General features: G+C 38.0%; 1 protein-coding gene across 2 annotated transcripts in view; it reads left to right on the top strand.

The window, feature by feature from the left end:
* Positions 1 to 243: 243 nt before the first annotated feature.
* UBE2V2 (ubiquitin conjugating enzyme E2 V2) overlaps positions 244 to 18,936 on the top strand; it is a 59,005-nt gene continuing 40,312 nt past the window's right edge. Inside the window, exon 1 of one of the 2 annotated variants that reach the window (XM_004780190.3) lies at positions 244 to 318. In XM_004780190.3, the coding sequence (XP_004780247.1) occupies positions 303 to 318 (16 nt within the window). In that variant the 5' untranslated portion in view covers positions 244 to 302. Of the gene's footprint in view, positions 319 to 4,182; positions 4,207 to 18,936 lie in introns of those variants that run through there. The other variant, XM_013049796.2, reaches the window with a different exon arrangement.

Below are 18,936 nucleotides of genomic sequence, written 5' to 3' on the forward strand. Positions count from 1 at the left end.
CATGCATTTTAAAAATATTCTCTCTTTTTGTTCTACATTATGATAACTGACTCAAAAGATGTCCCAATAAACTTTTTCTTTTAATTTTTACTTTGAATCAGGAGAGGAATCTTAAAAAGCCACCCACACAGTCCTGAGCTCCAGCATACCCTTGGGCTAAGTGACCTGAAAGAAGGCCTCCAAGGGCGGAGCCCACTTGACGCACTCCGGGAAGCGGAGGACGAGGGGCGGGGCAGCGCGCTCCCGGAAGTGGCGCTGACGTCGCTGTGCGTGCAGGCGGCTGCGTCGGGCTGCAGGAGAAGATGGCGGTCTCCACAGGTCTGTTCCCGGGTTGGGCTGCCTGCATTCCCACTCCAGCCCGGCTTTGCCCCTCTGCCTGCTTCTGGCGGCCGAGTCCTGACTTTATGGGAGAATCCGGAGTGCGCCTTCTCGGACACCTGGCTCCCAGTGGAGCGAAGCCCGGGAGCGGGGAGGGTCCAGGCGAGCAGGGCGCCGGCGCTGAGGGCCCGGGGCGGCCGTCGGGGGCGGCGGGTTGTGCTTGCGCGTCGTCCGCGCGCCCGCGGGCTGGGGGCGGGGTGGCTCCGGCGCGGGCGCACTAGCTGGGTCTGGCTGGTGCGGGTCCGATTGCGGAGCGGAAGACGGTGTGGGAGGGAGGAGAGGAGGCCCACGGTGGGCGGTGTCAAACTCAGGCACGGAAGGGTTTCGGGGTAAGGGGCATCCTGGGTAGTGTGGGGATTACGCTCTCTTGGACTTGCCTTTAAAGGGGTGGAGGAGAAGAGCACGAAGAAGACTGTTGCTCTTTGTAATAGAGGAAAAATGATGACTATTCTTACCTGACTGAATTCGTGTTGTCTTTTTATTCATTTAAATACAAAACTAGTGCAAGTTAAAAGCATGGAGCAAGGAAAAGCTAATTGAAGTGGTGTTTTAGATAGGCTGTTAAGCTGTTCTCTTGTACGGTGTACAGTGCTTGGTTTCCAGTGAGCACAGACTTTGAAATTAAATATTAACGCTGAAATTTTCAAAGCATGACCATTTTAAAAAATGTTAAAAATGAAAATGTTAAGTTTGACTACTTAAACATACGCTTTTGCTCTTTCATTTTTCTTAGTCATTATTGAAACCAGGTTATAGAACAGTGTGATTTAGTTTTTTACGCCGTCATTGCATAATAGAACGAATTTTTAAACCTATATTGTGCTAAAGAATGGTTGCATTGTATGTTACTGTAACTTGTAATACCTCAGAATACATTCAACATACATTTTAATGAATGTGTCTTTTAAGGCTCATCTTTATTTACAGATGTCATAGGTGATGGGATCCTTAACAGTTTTAGCGTTGGGAAAATACTTGAGGTCAGAGCGAACTAGTAAAGGATTATTTAAAAAATGAGATTTTACTGTTAAAACTGTTCGAAATCCAGTGCGCTTGTGAATGGGTCATATCTTTTTAAGCATTGTGTTTAGTACCTATGGGTTCTTGAAAATTTAATAATAAAATGGTGCATTTTAATTTGATAGTTTTCACTTTGCGGATTGCATTGTTTATTTAAACATGATTTTTTCCCCCTAACTTTATACCTATAAGAAAGTGTGGAGATATTTTGGAAAGACCAAATATTAGATGACATTAATGGCAGATATTTTTTGTTAACCACTTTTAGGTTTTTTTAAGTCACTTTTAGACATTTTATAATATAAATTATAAAGATGTTGCTGATTATTGGCACATTTCCTTATACATCGAATGCCTATGTTTTCTAGTTTATACTTCATCACAATGTTACATTTTCACTGTTCTTAGATTTATGAAATTTGAAGACTTAGCATAATTAATAAGGATGTAATTTAGGCATTTGGGTTTTCTTAAACCACTGAAATTCATTTTGAAACTATTGCTAAAAACTTGCCCTGGTAAATTTCACTATTCTATTTATTTTATGTGCCTTACAGTATTGACAGTATTGACTTGAGAGGGATAGGAGTGCAGCTTTGGGCTTTTCTTTTCTTTCTTTTTTTTTTTTTTTTAAGATTTTATTTATTTACTTGACAGAGATCACAAGTAGGCAGAGAGGCAGGCAGAGAGAGAGAGAGAAAGGAGGAAGCAGGCTCCCCGCTGAGCAAAGAGCCCAATGCGGGACTTGATCCGAAGACCCTGAGATCATGACCTGAGCTGAAGGCAGAGGCTTTAACCCACTGAGCCACCCAGGCATCCCTGGGCTTTTTAAATTAAACTTCCTGTTAGCTATATTTTTGTATTTGCTTCTTGGTGGCATGAAAGGGAAATAGTCAGTATATATTTGTGAAATAAATGTGATGTAACTGGAAATTTAAAGTGAGATGAGCTAGATGGATGTAATAATGTACATGTTTGGGGGTGCCTGGCTGGCTCAGTCTGAGCATGGAACTCTTGATTTCGTAGTCTTGGGTTCAAGTCCCATTTTGGGTGTAGAGATTACTAAAAAAAAGAAATAAATAAACTTTGAAAAAAGAGAATCATTTAGAAATGTACATAGACAAAATAATCTTGGATAAAATTAGTTATTTGGTAGGCCAAAAAGAAGAGACACCTGACAAATACTTTTTGATCTTTTCTAAGGCAGTATATTTTAATGTGCGTTATCTAAGTCATATACTTTTACCCTTCCTCTTATTAGAAGAAAATTGGGGAGAAAAAATTCTGATTAGAATGGGAACTATTGGTTCTCTTGCTTTGCAGATGAGAAGACTGAGGCCTAAAGAAATACAAGATTATACATAGTGATAGACTCGAGATTATAATTCGGGGTTTTTTGTTCTCAGTCTAATGTTCTTTCTGTTATGAGGAACTGTGAATTTGTGAATTTCCCTCAAATTTGTGAATATTCCTCAAATCATGAATCTTACTTCCTTTTATGCTTAAGAGTGACTTCCACACTTTTCATTCTAGCAGAATCTTTGTTTCAGACTGTTAAGATTCTTCTTATGAATGGAAATGGGGCTATGGTGGAGACCCACTGCCTGGGTTCCCCTTTTCCAAGAGGCATAGTTACTTCTGGGGTTCAAGAGGATTTCATAGGACATAGCTTAAGAAAAACTACTTCAAGGAATAGTAATTTATTAGTACATTTAGTATCTTTGATTAAAAAACTTAATTATATCCTAGCACTAAGAAAAGACATAGATAAAAAAATTTGTGCAAAAAAAATATTCCAAAAAATTTTTTGGGGGGGCACCTGGGTGGCTCATTTGGTTAAGCAACTGTCTTTGGCTCAGGTCATGATCCTGGAGTCCCAGGATCTAGTCCTGCATGGGGTTCCCTGTTCAGCAGGGAGTCTGCTTCTCCCTCTGACCCTCCCTCCTGTAATGTTCTCTCTTCTCTCTTATTCTCTCAAATAAATAAAATCTTAAATTTTTTTTTTTAAATTTTAGAATAGTTCTAGTTTTTTTTTTTTTTAAAAGATTTTATTTATTTATTTGACAGAGAGAGAGAGATCACAACAGAGAGAGAGGGGGGAAAGCAAGCTCCCTGCTGAGCAGAGAGCCCAGATGCAGGGCTTAATCCCAGGACCCAGAGATAATGACCTGAGCCAAAGGCAGAGGCTTTAAAGCACTGAGCCCCCCAGGTGCCCTAGAATTGTAGTTTTACAGGGAAGTTGTGAAGATAGTACATAGAAGATTGTACATTAGAGTAACTAATGTACATTTTCTGTCTCAGGATCCCATCTAGGATACATTGTAATATGAAACATTTAAAAATTTCTTATCACTTAAGTTACAGTAGTGTTACACTGTTGTAGTCTGAATGCTGATGATTGTAAAATATCTTTAATGAGAGGTTCAGGAAAAAATGGAGTCTTTTTTTTCTTTGATAGTGGGTCTGTGTAAGCCATATGGTTGAAAAACAAAACCAAGATAAAACTTAATTGCCCTTTTCAGAAGTGGGCAGCATTGTGTTATACAGGAACGAGAACTAGATTAGTATTGTTTTAATTTCCTTCCTCGCCCCTGATAGATTACTGAGGCATAATAGGCATGCCACTGAGTCTCTTAAGCCTTGCTTTCCCCATCCTTTCTATGAAAAGGTTGGACAACATGATTTTCCCCATCTTTAAGATGAAGACATATGGGCAGAATCTGGGGATTGGAACAGAAGAGATCTGCATATGTAAATTACAACCTACAATCTGGGAACTAAACAATGGAACCGAATTGTAGTAGTCTAGTAAGTGCATTTTTCTCTTGAGACTTATACTAACTGGCCTGATATTTTTCTTTGTCCATTAAGAACCTGCATACTCTTGATACATGCTTGCTCTTGACAATATGATTAAATGATACAACCTTATTATACAGGCAGACATCCCTTTGCATAGTACCTACAGAATGGTAAAAATGACCATTCAAACTGAAACTGTTCAAAGCACTTTTTTTTTTCTTTTTAAGATTTTGTTTGCTTGTTTAGTTTTTTGAGACAGAGACTGAGAGAGCATGAGTTGGCAGGGGGCTTTGGGAGAGGAAGAGGGACAAACAGACTCCCTGCTGAGCACAGAACCTGATGAGGCTTGATCCCAATACCTTGAGATCATGACCTGAGCCAAAGTAAGATGCTTAACTGACCAAGCCACCCAGGTGCCCCCAAAACAATTTTATTAAGTAAGAAAAATTATTATTCTGTGACTTTTGAAAATGTTTGTTCAGACATTAAAAACTCTTCCTGTGGTTACAAGTATATAGGGAAATGAAAAAAAAATTACAAAGCTAATATTTGTTTAGTACTCTAAACATGAAACATCAAGAATTAGAGTGTTTTATTTTTTTAAAAATACTTGTTAGGAGTAGTTTGAATAGTACTTCTGTTTTCTAATATAATGTGGGGCAAGCATCTTTTCAGTGCTTTGATGAATTGTCCTACTTCTAAGGTGGAATCATTTTCAGTATTTTATCCTTTGTGCTTTTTATGTTAGGAAGTAATCTGTGACTTTGTTGATTGTGAAGTGTTTTACTTCCTCTGGAACATTGTCATCCTTTTCTTAAATTACTTCTCTCATATACATCCATAAGCTCTCATTCACAAAGTTTGTATGGCTGTTCATCTACAGTCTGTCTACAGTCTACACTTTATGGTCGAGTATTTCTTCTCAACTATTTTCATCTGATTCACATTTCACTTCATTGTTACCAGTTTTTGTTCTTGCTGCTCTTTCAGTTTTCATTTCTTTGTTGTACTTTGATCTTTGTTGGCTAATTTCCTTTTTTGGCCGTTTTTATAGAGTGTCTCATGGGTTTGGGTGCCTGGGTGGCTCAGTGGGTTAAGTGTCTGTCTTCTGCTCAGGTCATGATCTCAGGGTCCGAGGATTGAGCCCTGCATCTGGTTCCCTGCTTGGTGGGGACTCTGCTTCTCTTCTGGTGCCCCCCTGCAACTTGTGCTGTCTCTTCTCATACTGTCTCTCTCTCAAGTAAATAAAGTCTTTAAAAAAATGAGAATGTCACATGAGTTTACCCCTGGCAGACAGGGAGGCAACACTATTATAAGCATTGCTGTCTATATGTAACTAACAGATGTGCAGTCTGTGCACCAACAGATTTTGAAAGATGTGAAGTGATTGGCCTCTGGTTAGGATGCTCCTCTATTATTTACATAGTGATTTGTGGACTAGGGAGCTAGCAGCAAAGTTTGTACTTAATGCAGTCACCCACAGGAGACTGCTAACTGAAGCTTTACCCATGTTGTTGGGGAACTGGTGTGTTACTTAAATGATGCTAACTGAAGGTTATGCAAATGGAAACTATGGAGAGCAAAGATTATCCTTAGTGGAGACATTTACTTGACAATTATATAGGGAGCTGCTTGACACAAAACTTCGAAGTGGATATATGAGGCTTGTAGACTAGAATAAATGGAATAAAATTCAGTGTTCAAAAGAATGTTTCAAATGTAGTTGACTTTATTAAAGAGTAAGTCTTTGAGGTAACATTATTACCTTCAAATAATATTTGATAATTATAAATATATATGAAAATATATGATATAACAATGTATTTTATATATAATATATAAAGTATATAAAAAAATAAAAATTTGAAGGAACTTCAGGAGTGGTGTTTGTGAGTGACTTAACTCTTATTTACAAAGTCTCGCTGATTTTTGTAAGAGCACATGTTATATTTAGTTTGAGTTAGAGCTCAGCACAGTTTCAGACCACAGGAGAGAAATCCTTAAGGCCTACTTTACATATGTTTTTTTGAAATAGTAGTTCTAATGGAAAGGATGTTGTGGATTTTCTAGACTCTGGGCCAAGTTCATTTTACAGATAAGCAGTGTTAATCTAGATATGAAATGACTTTTACAAAATTATTTAGCTAGATGTTGAGTCCAGAGCTAGTTTCTTGCTTTCAAGTTCTTTGATACTACTACTTTATTACACTATATTCTATAAACTTTTTGTTTGCTTTTATTTTGTAGAAACTTAACTGTGATTTCCTAAATAAATGCCATTAAGGATCAAGACAAGACACTTCGATGAGTGCAATAGCGTTATAAGTAATTAAAACTAAGGTGTAAATGATTATGTTGAAAGAATAACAAAAAAATTAAGACAGTTGATATTAATAGCTAAATCTTGTTAACATTTACACATTTTGTGTGTGTGTGTGTGTGTGTGCACACGCGCGCATGCCTGCACGGATTTGGTATTGCAGGCAAATACGCAGTAATTGTTTTCCTTGATGATTCTTATAATACCTGGCATTTTTCTCTTGAGCTTATTTTGGGGATGGGATGGGAGGGGAGGTTATTGGGAGTGCTAGGACGTTTACAGATACTCATCTCTATCAGAATTAGGAAGCATAACCTGATGAGTTGAGATATACACACACATACATATATACATATACACACACACACACATATATATATATTTCACTTAGTATAATACCCTCTAGTTCTATCCACATCCATTTGCATGGATGTGGATATATATACATACATATACATATGTGTGTGTATGTATGTATGTATACACACACACACACACCCTGCATCTTCTTTGTCGATTCATCTGTTGATGGACATCTAGGCTCTTTCTATAGTTTGGCTATTGTGGGCATTGCTGCTATAAACATTCAGGTGCACGTGCCTTTCAGATCAATACATTTGTATCTTTAGGGTGAATACCCAGTAGTGCAGTTGCTGGGTTGTAGGGTAGCTCTATTTTCAACTTTTTGAGGAACCTCCATACTGTTTTCCAGAGTGGCTGCACCAGCTTGCATTCCCACCAACAGTGTAAGAGGGTTCCCCTTTCTTCACATCCTCACCAACATCTGTTGTTTCCTGACTTGTTAATTTTAGCCATTCTCACAGGTGTGAAGTGGTATCTCACTGTGGTTTTGATTTGTTTTCCCTGATGCCGAGTGATGTTGGGCACTTTTTCATGTGTTGGCCATTTGGATGTCTTCTCTGCAGAGGTGTCTGGTTATGCCTTCTGCCCATTTCTTGTTTGGATTCTTCATTCTTTGGGTGTTGAGTTGGATAAATTCTTTAGAGATTTTGGATACTAACCCTTTATCTGATAGGTCATTTGCAGATATCTTCTCCTATTCTGTCTGTTTTCTTTTGGTTTTGCTGACTCTTTACTTTGCTGTGCAAAAGCTTTTTATCTTGATGAAGTCCCAGTAGTTCATTTTTGCCCTTGCTTCCCTTGCCTTCGGCAGTGTTTCTAGGAAGAAGTTGCTGTGGCCCAGATCAAAGATGTTGCTGCCTGTGTTCCCCTCTAGGATTTTGATGGATTACTGTCCCACATTTAGGTCTTTCATTCATTTGGAGTGTTTTTATGTGTGGTATAAGGAAATGGTCCAGTTTCATTTTTCTGCATGTGACGATCCAATTTTCTCAACAGCATTTGTTGAAGGTATTGTTTTCTTTTCACTAGATGTTCTTTCCTGCTTTGTTGAAGTTCAGTTGACCATGGAGTTGAGGGTTTGTTCTGTTCCATTGATCTATGTGTACCATATTTTCTTGATGATTACAGCTTTGTAATAGAGCTTGAAGTCCAGAATTGTGATGCCACAAATTTTGGTTTTCTTTTTCAGCATTCCTCTGGCTACTCAGGGTCTTTACTGGTTCCATACAAGTTTCAGGATTTTTTGGTTCCATTTCATTGAAAAGAGTTGATGGTATTTTAATGGGGATTGCATTAAATATGTAGGTTGCTCTAGGTAGCACAGACATTTTCACAGTATTTGTTCTTCCAATCTATGAGCATGAATGCTTTTCTATTTCTTTGTCTTATTCAGTATTTGAATTTGAGTATTCCATAGTTTTTTGAGTACAGATTCTTCACCTCTTTGGTTAGATTTATTCCTAGGTATTTTATGGTTTTGGGTGCAGTTGTAAATGGGATTGACTCCTTAATTTCTCTGTCTTGTTGTTGGTGTATAGAAATGCAGCTGATTTTTGTGCATTGATATTTTTTGTATCCTGACACTACTGAGTTCCTGTATGAGTTCTGGCAGTTTTCGGGTGGAGTGCTTTGGGTTTCCTCATAAAATATCATATCATCTGCCAAGAATGAGTTTGACTTTTATGGTGATTTGGATGCCCTTTGATTCTTTTTGTTGTCTGATTGCTGAGGCTAGGACTTCCAGTACTATGTTAAATAGCATGATGATAGTGGACAGCCCTGCTGTGTTCTAGACCTTAGGGGAAAGCTCTGTTTTTCTCCATTGAGAATGACAATTTGCTGTAGGTTTTTCTTATATGGCTTATTATCATATTGAGATATGCTCTACACTGTGAAGAATTTTAATCAAGAAAGGATGCTGCGCTTTTGAAATGCTTTTTCTACATCTGTTGAGAGTATCATGTGGCTTTTGTTCTTTCCTTTTTTTTTTTTTTAAAGATTTTATTTATTTATCAGAGAGAGAGGGGGAGAGAGCGAGCACAGGCAGACAGAATGGCAGGCAGAGGCAGAGGGAGAAGCAGGCTCCCCGCTGAGCAAGGAGCCCGATGTGGGACTCGATCCCAGGATGCTGGGATCATGACCTGAGCCGAAGGCAGCTGCTCAACCAACTGAGCCACACAGGCGTCCCTTTTTTTTTTTTTTTTTTTTTTAATTTACTTATTTGACAGAGTGAGAGATCATAAGTAGGCAGGGAGGCAGGCAGAGAGAGAGAGAGGGGGAAGCAGGCTTACTGCCAAGCAGAGAGGCCCATGTGGGACTGATGTGGGACTCGTTCCCAGGACCCTGGGATCATGACCTGAGCTAAAGGCAGAGTCTTTAACCCACTGAGCCACCCAGGTACACCTTGTTCTTTCTTTTATTAACATGTTGTATAACATTGATTGATTTGTGGACATTGAACCAACCTTGCAGCCCAGGAATAAATCCCATTTGGTGGTGGTGAATAATCCTTTTAATGTACTGTTGGATCCTATTGGCTAGATTTTGATGAGAATTTTTGCATCCATGTTCATCAAGGCATATTGGTCTGCAATTCTCCTTTTTGATGGGGTCTTTGTCTGGTCTTGGGATCAAGGTAATGCTGGCTTAATAAAATGAGTTTGGAAGTTTTCCTTCCATTTCTATTTTTTTGGAACAATTTTGGGAGAATAAGTATTCTTTAAATCTTTGGTAGAATTCCCCTAGGAAGCCATATGGCCCTGGGCTCATGCTTGTTGGGAGATTTTTGATGACTCCTTCAATTTCCTTACTGGTTATGGGTTTTTTCAGGTTTTCTATTTCTTCCTTTTTCAGTTTTGGTAGTTTATATGTCTCTAGAAATGCATCCGTTTCTTCCAGATTGTCTAATTTGCTGGCATATAGTTACTTATAATATCTTCTCATAATCGTTTGTATTTCTTTGGTGTTGGTTGTGATCTCTCCTCTTTCATTTGTGATTTTATTTGGGTCTTTCCTCTTTCCTTTTTGATACATCTGGTCAGGGTTTTTTCATTCTTATTGATTCTTTCAAAGAACCAGGTCCTAGTTTTGTGGGTCTGTTCTCCTGTTCTTTTGGTTACTATTTCATTGATTTCTGTTCTAATCTGTATTGTAATTTCTCTTTTCCTGCTGGGTTTAGGTTTTGTTTGTTGTTCTTTCTCCAGCTCCTTTAGGTGTAGGGTTCGGTTGTGTGTTTGAGAACATTCTTGAGAATGGCTGGTATTGCTACCTGCTTTCCTCTCAGGACCACCTTCATTGCATCCCAACGATTTTGAACTATTGTGCTTTTATTTCATTTTTTTCCATGATTTTTTAAAAAAATTCTTTAATTTCCTGGTTGACCCGTTCATTCTTTAGCTTCCATGGATTTGAGTTCTTTCCAACTTTCCTCTTGTGATTGAGTTCTAGTTTCAAAGCATTGGGGTCTGAAAATATGCAGGGAATGATCCCAGTCTTTTGGTACTTGGTTGAGACCTGATTTGTGACCCAGGATATGTTCTATTCTGGAAAATGTTCCATGTGCATTAGAGAAGAGTGTGTATTCTATTGCTTTGGGATGGAATGTTCTGAATATATCTGTGATTCCATCTGGTCCAGTGTATCATTTAAAGCCTTTATTTCCTTGTTGTAATTTTGCTTAGATGATCTGTCCATGTGCACTAGAGAAGAATATGTAGTTTGTTGCTTTGGGTTGGAATGTTCTGAATATATCTGTGAAGTCCATCTTGCCCAGTGTGTCATTTAAAGCCTTTATTTCCTTGTTGATCTTTTGCTTGGATGATTTGTCCGTTTAAGTGAAGGGGTGTTAAAGTCCCCTCCTACTGTTGTATTATTATCTATGTGTTTGATTTTGTTATTAATTGGCTTATAATTGATTGCTCCCATGTTAGCAGCATAGATATTTAAAATTTTTATTTAAAATTGTTAGATCTTGGATAGACCCTTTATGTATGATACAGTTTCCTTCTTCATCTCTTATTATTGTCTTTGGCTTAAAATCTGATTTGTCTGGTGTAAGGATTGCCACACCAGCTTTCTTTTGATGTCCATTAGCATGTAAATGGTTTTCCACCTCCTTACTTTAAATTTGTAGGTGTCTATGGGTCTAAAATGAGTCTCTTGCAGACAGTATATCGATGGGTCTTGGCTTTTTAAATCCAATCTAATACCCTGTGTCTTTTGATTGGAGTATTTAGCCTATTAACATTCAGGGTAACCGTTGAAAGATGTGAATTTAGTGTCATTGTATTGCCTGTAAGATGACTATTACTGTATATTTTCTGTATTCCTTTCTGGTCTGTGTTACTTTTAGGCTCTCTCTTTGCTTAGAGGACTTTTTCAATATTTCCTGTATGGCTGGTTTGGTGTTCACAAATTCTTTAAGTTTTTGTTTGTCCTGGAAGCTTTTTATTTCTCCTTCCTTTTTCAGTGACAGCCTACCTGGATATACTATTCTTGGATGCATATTTTTCCCATTTAGAGCTCTGTATACATCATGCCAGCCCTTTCTGGCCTGCCAGGTCTCTCTGGATAGGTCTGCTGCCAATATAATGTTTCTACAGTTGTATGTTATGGACCTCTTGTCCTGTGCTGCTTTCAGGATTTTCTCTTTGTCTCTGAGACTTGTAAGTTTTACTATTAGATGATGGGGTGTTGACCCATTTTTATTGATTTTGAGGGGGGGTTCTGTGCCCCCTGGATTTAATGCCTGTTTCCTTCCCCAAATCAGGGAAGTTCTCTGCTATAATTTGCTCTGGTATACCTTCTGCACCTCACTTTCTTTTTCTTCTGGGATTCTAATTATTCTAATACTGTTTTATCTTTTGGTATCACTTATCTCTCAAAGTCTTCCCTCACAATCCAGTAGTTTTTTTTATCTCTGTTTTGGTCAGCTTTTTTATTCTCCATCATTTGGTCTTTTATATCACTAATTCTCATTTCTTCCTCATTTATTCTAGCAGTTAGAGCCTCCATTTTTTTTATTGCACCTGATTTTGACTTTTGCCTGATTTTGACCTGTTAGATTTTAGTTCTTCTATTTCTCCAGAAGGGGATTCTCTGGTATCTCCTGTGCTAGTATTTTCTATTCTCTAGTATCTTCTATGCTTTGTTCCAAGTCCCTGTCTTTATAATCATCATTCTAAACTCTAGTTCCGACATCTTACTGTGTATTATAGGTCCATGGCTGTCGATACTGCCTCTTGTTCCTTTTTTTTTTTTTTTGAGGTGAGTTTTTCCGTTTTGTCATTTTGTCCAGAAAAGAATACATGAATGAGAGAACAAAATGCTAAAAGGTAACAACGACCTTAGAAAAATACACTCTAAACAAATCAGAAGAGATCTGAAACCTGGGGGGAAAAGGAAGGGGGGAAAAAAAAGAATATGATCAGAGTGATGAATAAAACATAGCCATACACTAGATTTTGGGTGTATTTTGGTCTGTTAGATGAAACTGCTTTCCAAAATTTTAAGGAAAGGTAAACATATATATGTAAAAATAAGGGCAAGTAAGATGGAATATGGCTGTAGAGACAAAAACTAAAAAACATTTTAAAAAGGGAATTAGTAAGATAAGTTGGTTGAGAAAATAAAGAAAAATATAAAAACAGAAACAAAAACGACGACAACAACAGAAAACAGAAAAAGGAGAGAATGTGACTATGCTGGAGACTAAAACAAAGCCATACTATAGATTTGGGGTATGTTTTGGTCTGTTAGAAGTAACTGCATCCCAAATTTTGAAGAAAGAAAAGCTTATGTATATACAAAAAATAAGGCGAAATACAACAAAGGGATAGAATATGACTGTAAAATGAAATTGAAGATTTTTTTAAAAAAGTAATTGATAAGATGTTGCTTGGAAAGAAGAATATTTCTAAAGAAATATAGAAAAAGATAAAGAAAATTTAAAAAATTAACTTTGAAAGACTAAGGAATCATGGGGAAGAAGCTATGAATTCTATGTGCTGTATTCTCCCAGCCCTGGTATTCTGTGGTTCTCATTGATCAGTAAACTTGGTCTTAGTTGGTTGTTCTTGCTGATCTTCTGAGGGAAGGGCCTGTTGCAGTGATTCTCAAATGTCCTTGCCTGAGGTGGAATTGCACTGCCCTTGCTAGGGTTTGCTCTCAGTAGCTTTTTTTCCTGAAAGCTTTCTGTATAGCTTTCGTGTTTGAGAATGAACATGGTGGACTCCCAATCTCTAGCCCCAGAAGAGCCGAGAACTTGGGGCCCCACCCCTCGGTGTGCCCTCACAGAAAAATAGTCAATTACTCTTGTCTCCCTGGTCTCCAGCTGCACTCCTTGCTTACCTGGCCTGTGACTGAGCATTTCTGTCTCTGGCACATGACCTGTTTGGGGTTTACATACCCAGCAGATTCCTCTTTGTGCTCAGGTGCTGTTCTTCCCTGGGGGAGGAACGGAGTTTCCCTGATCTACTGCTTGTTGGATCCCCTCTTGAGGAGTAGTGGTCCAGCTGTGCCGCGGTTCAGTGTTTATGGCAACCCCTAGCTGAGGGCCCCTTCCTTGACTCAGTCTTTGTAGCTGGCTTCCCTGCTCTGATACCTGGGAGCTCTGCCACACTTTGGCACCCCTAGTCTTTCTGTGATCCTGAGAGTCCTGTGGCCACACTGTCCCAGTGAGGGTTCCACCCCCTGCTTAGCCACAGGAGTAACATCCCTAAGCAGAACAGACTTCTAAAAGTTCTGATTTTGTGCTTGGTTTCTCTATCACTTGCCTGTAGCCGGAGATGAAGGGACCCTCTCCTGCCACATTCTGTCTTCCCAAATACCACCTTGGTTTCACTTCTCCACATGTCCTACTTTCCAGAAAGTGGTCGCTTTTCTGTTCATAGAATTGCTGCTGTTTTCTTTGATTTCCTGTTGAGTTTGTAGGTGTTCAGAATGGTTTGGTAATTAGCTGAATTCCTGGTACCACACGAAATTTAGGTCTCTTATTCCATCATCTTGCTCCTCCCCGGTAATTCTATTTTTAATTGTTTGAGAAACTTTCAGACTGTTTTCCAATGGGAGACCATTTTATATTCTCACCAGTAGTTTTAGAGTCCTGATTTCTCCACATGTCACATAAACTGCCTGACTTTTTGACTGTAGCCATTCTGGTATGTGTAATGTGATACTTCATTGTGGTTTTGGTTTGCATTTCCCTGGTGACTAATGATGTTGAGCATTTTACGTGCATATTGGTCATTTCCATATTGTCTTTGGAGAAATGTCTCTTCAGATTCTTATTTTTAAATTAGGCTATCTTTATCTTGTTGAGTTGTAAGAGTTCTTTATATAGTGATATAAGTTCTTTATATATGTATAGTTTGTAAGTATTTTCTACAATTTTGTAGGTTATCTGTTTCACTTTTTTGATGGTATCTTTTAAAACCCAAAGTTTTAAATTTTGATTAAGTCCAGTTATCCTTTCCACATTATTAAGATGCACAGTATGGCTTTTGGTATGCATTTCATTGTCAGGCTGATTCTTTGTTTTGAAAATGTCAGGTTGACATATGTAAACTCTACAGTTGATTTTAGCCAAAAGGGGGAGAAATGATACATAATGTAACTTCTAATTGATGATTTGGCTATGATTATTTTATATCTTTATCATATGGTAGAGGGCTGTAGGAGTCCAAGCTTCCTCTTGCTAGGTATAAGGTTTAAACTTCCCATTAAAAAAGCTAAATAGCCGGGGCGCCTGGGTGGCTCAGTGGGTTGAGCCGCTGCCTTCGGCTCAGGTCATGATCTCAGGGTCCTGGGATCGAGTCCCGCATCAGGCTCTCTGCTCAGCAGGGAGCCTGCTTCCTCCTCTCTCTCTCTCTCTCTGCCTGCCTTTCTGCCTACTTGTGATCTCTCTCTGTCAAATGAATAAATAAAATCTTTAAAAAAAAAAAAAAAAAAAAAAAAAAAAAAAAGCTAAATAGCCAGATAATACTCTCAGCAGTTTGAGATTTGTAATACTGTAATTATGATGCAGATTTTTCAGTTAAATATTGTGGTATAAACAATATAAACAAATTGTTTATATTCTTGAAGAATATAAACTGCATAAGTTGGCTTACTCTGTTATCTATGTTAGTATCACCTGTAACCTAATTTATCAGTTGTGGCTTACTAAGCTATATTGGTTTAAGTGGTTATTTTCTGAGAAGTAACACTTAAGTTGTAAAGGTTTTAATTTTCTCAAGTGCTTACCTTGTAAGTGGCAATTTAGAGGGATATTTCCTTATTTTGCTTAATATGGTTTTCTGATTGCAAGCTAATTGGGCTCATAGGAGAGCAGTTATATTCATTTAAATGGTCTCTGTCAGAAGACCTCATATCTTCCAGAGTGTATGCCATTTTTAATTTAACTTAGAAATTCATCCTAGAAAGGAACCTCAGTATATTGCAGCTTACCTAACTTTCCTCCACTTCTTAGTTTATTCTAAGGGACTTCCCCAGGTCTTTTTCTAGTTCTGGAATAAATATTGTTAGCTGCTTTCCTGGAAAATAGCAACTTCTGTATTCTCCCTTTGTTTCCCTATCACACTGAGATATTTATTGTGTATCTGAGCAGTCTTCAACAGCTTACTGCGTTGTGTTTGAATGTTGAATTATCTGCTTATGTGGTTGTCATCATTGACATCTGAGTGTAAAATCTTGGGGAAAGGATTCTGTGTTGGTATTCAGAATTAGCAGCACCTTCTACAGGACTGGTTTGTAAGTGTTGAGAGGAAGATTGAAGGTAAGCATCTGATATACCAATTATGTATTGCCATCATTTTCTTACAGTGCTTTCTGTTTAAGTGGTGTAATAATTAGAAAACAAATGGTTTAAATGAAATCTAGTTTTCCTTCTTTATAAATTAATGTTTTACTCACAAATTGCTTTTTAGTTCACTTTTCTGAAGTAAAATAGTACTAAAAATTTTATGTTCAGGTGCATTCATTAAATAAACACATTATTTTCTCCTTATCTGGCTGAGTTAGTATACAGCAGATTAACTGTATTCATATAGTTGCAGAATTTTTGGGGAGTGTCTAGGGGCAGAGTGGTTTTGGTTGTAACCTTGAAATCCAGTAGCATAATTAATATTCTGTGCATAATGCATCTCCCAAAACAGAATTGAGATACTTTACAAAACCTGTATTCCAGAGGCTTTTCCTTCAGATGAACAATATTTGATTTGAATTTTTTTTTTCAGATGTTTTTATTTACCATGTTTCAACAGTTCTTTTTTTTAAGGTTTTATTTGAGAGAGTGCTTTTGTGCACAACAGATCATGAGCAGAGTGGAGGGGCAGAGGGAGAGGGAAAAGCAGACTCCCAGCTGAGGAGGGAGCCTGACATGGGGCTTGATCCCAGGACCCCAAGATTACAACCTGAGCTGAAGGCAGATACCCAACTGACTGAGCCACTCAGGCACCCCATATTTCATTAGTTCTAAGACACATTTGAATGTCTAAAATGGGTATATGTTGTATAGTTCAATTGGTGGTGTTTAATTTTTTTTTTTTTTAATTTCTTAATAATAGTCCCTCATAGGGACACCTGGATGGGTCAGTCAGGTAAGCATCTCTTTTTGGCTCAAGTCATGATCCCAGGGTCCTGGGATCAAGTCACACATTGGACTCCTTGGTTGGTAAGGAGCCTGCTTCTCCCTCTGCCTGCTGCTTCTACTGATTGTGTGCTTGTGTATGCCCATGTGCTTTGTCTCTTTCTCTCACAAATAAATAGAATCTTAAAAAAATAGTCCATCATAGTTTATGCTGTCTTAGATTTAGATGAAAAAAAAATTTGAAGTCTATTACAAAGCATTTCAGTGAGCTGAATACATATCAGATTTTATTTGTTTATAATTTATTTATTTTATGATTTTATTTATTTGACAGAGCACAAGCAGGGGGAGCAGCAGAGCCACCAGGCAACCCATATACCAGATTTTAAGTTATAGGGTTCTACAAGCATATTAATGTGTATTGTCTTTTCTTAATTGAATATTAAGCAATTATTATAAACTTAAGTATATTTTAGGGGTGCCTGGGTGGCTCAGTCGGTTGAGTGTCTGTCTGCCTTAGCCTTCAGCTCAGGTCATGATCCCAGGTACTGGGATTGAACCCCATGTTGGGCTCCCTGCTCAGTGGAGAGGGCCTGCTTCTCCATCTCCCTTTCCTCTTCCCCCATGCTCTCTCTCTCGCTCTCTCTGTCAAATAAATAAAGTAAAAAAAAAAAACTTAAAAAAAATTGAAATAATTTTTAATCTTACATAATTTCTTAAAATGCTTACTTTAGAGAGAAAAGTTAAAATTGCTGTACATGATAAAGCTTCATTTCAGCAAAAGAATATTCTGATGTTTTTCTGTGACTTAACTTTCAATATTAAGTCATTGTTTGTATTACCAGTTCATATTCTCTGATGGACATAATTCCATTCTAAAGTTTTTGTAATGTAAATCATATTCCTTGATGTCAATAATCCTGTGTTCTTGACATTTTTGATGATAGTATTTATAGTGGGAGTGTAATTGCTGGTTTTGTAAAAGCTAGTGGGATTATAGGTTCAGTTAAAATTGTGGAATGGGGTTTTTTCTGAGTGAAGAACTTTGAATGAGGATTAATGATTCAGTCAGATTTATTTCTTTGAAGAATGAGTGGTCAGAGTTAATAGGATGATAGACCTACTCAGTTAGGAATTCCACTGATGGGGTGTGGAAGAGAGTAAGTGCAAATAACCCAAAATAGAGGGCGGTAAAGTGGTGACACAAAATGAACTCATTTATTTTCCTAAAATATTCTGCTGTTAACATGTAAGGTAAAAAGACCTAGTGAATTTAAAACATTATTTGTGGGTTATCTTTGGGTATATATTGATGAACATTTGAAAGCTTATGATAAATAAAACCATAGTGTATGTGTTTTTTTTTTTTTTTTAAAGATTTTATTTATCAGAGAGAGAGAGAGAGAGAGCAAGCACAGGCAGACAGAATGGCAGGCAGAGGCAGAGGGAGAAGCAGGCTCCCTGCGGAGCAAGGAGCCCGATGTGGGACTCGATCCCAAGACGCTGGGATCATGACCTGAGCCGAAGGCAGCTGCTTAACCAACTGAGCCACCCAGGCGTCCCGTGTATGTGTTTTTTATTAGGCTTGTTTTTTCATTTATACACTGTTAGTGTAATTCATGTACTTTATTATTTTTTAAGTATTGATTTTAATTCCAGTTAGTAAACTTGTAGTGTTGTATTAGTTTCATGTGTACAGTATAGTGATTCAACACTTCATACATCCCTGATGCTGATCAAAGTGCACTTCTTAAACCTCATTACATATTTAACCCGTCCTCCTACCCACTCCCCTTTGGGAATCATCAGTTCTCTCCAAGACTCTATAAGTTCTTTTTTTTTTAAGATTTTATTTATTTATTTTACAGAGATCACAAGTAGGCAGAGAGGCAGGCAGAGAGAGAGAGAGGAGGAAGCAGGCTCCCTGCTGAGCAGAGAGCCCGATGCGGGACCCGGTCCCAGGATCCTGAGATCATGACCTAAGCCAAAGGCAGCGGCTTAACCCACTGAGCCACCCAGGCGCCCCAAGACTCTATAAGTTCTTAATTCTGTTTCTTTTATTTCCCTTTTGCTTGTTTGTTTCTTGTTACATATAGATGTGAAATCATGGTATTTGTCTCTCTCTGATTGACTTGCTTTGCTTAGCATTATACTTTCTAGGACCATTCATGTCATTGCAACTGGGAAGATTTCCTTCCTTTTTTTATGGCTAAATAATATTTATTATCTCTCTCTTTCTCTTTCTCTCTCTCTCTCTCACACACACACACACACACACACACACCATTTTCTTTAGCCATTCATCAATCTAGGGACGCTTTAGATGCTTCCATATTGTAGCTACTATAAATAGAGATACTGTAAATATAGAGGTGCTTGTATGCCTTTGGATTAGTGTTTCTGTATTATTTGGGTAAATAACCAGGAGTGTGATTGCTGGATCATAGAGGAGTTCTGTTTTTCAGTT

Source organism: Mustela putorius, unplaced genomic scaffold (genome assembly GCF_011764305.1).
Source record: "Mustela putorius furo isolate JIRA1106 unplaced genomic scaffold, ASM1176430v1.1 tig00000056_pilon_pilon_pilon, whole genome shotgun sequence".
In the NCBI taxonomy this organism is placed as follows: Eukaryota; Metazoa; Chordata; class Mammalia; order Carnivora; family Mustelidae; genus Mustela; species Mustela putorius.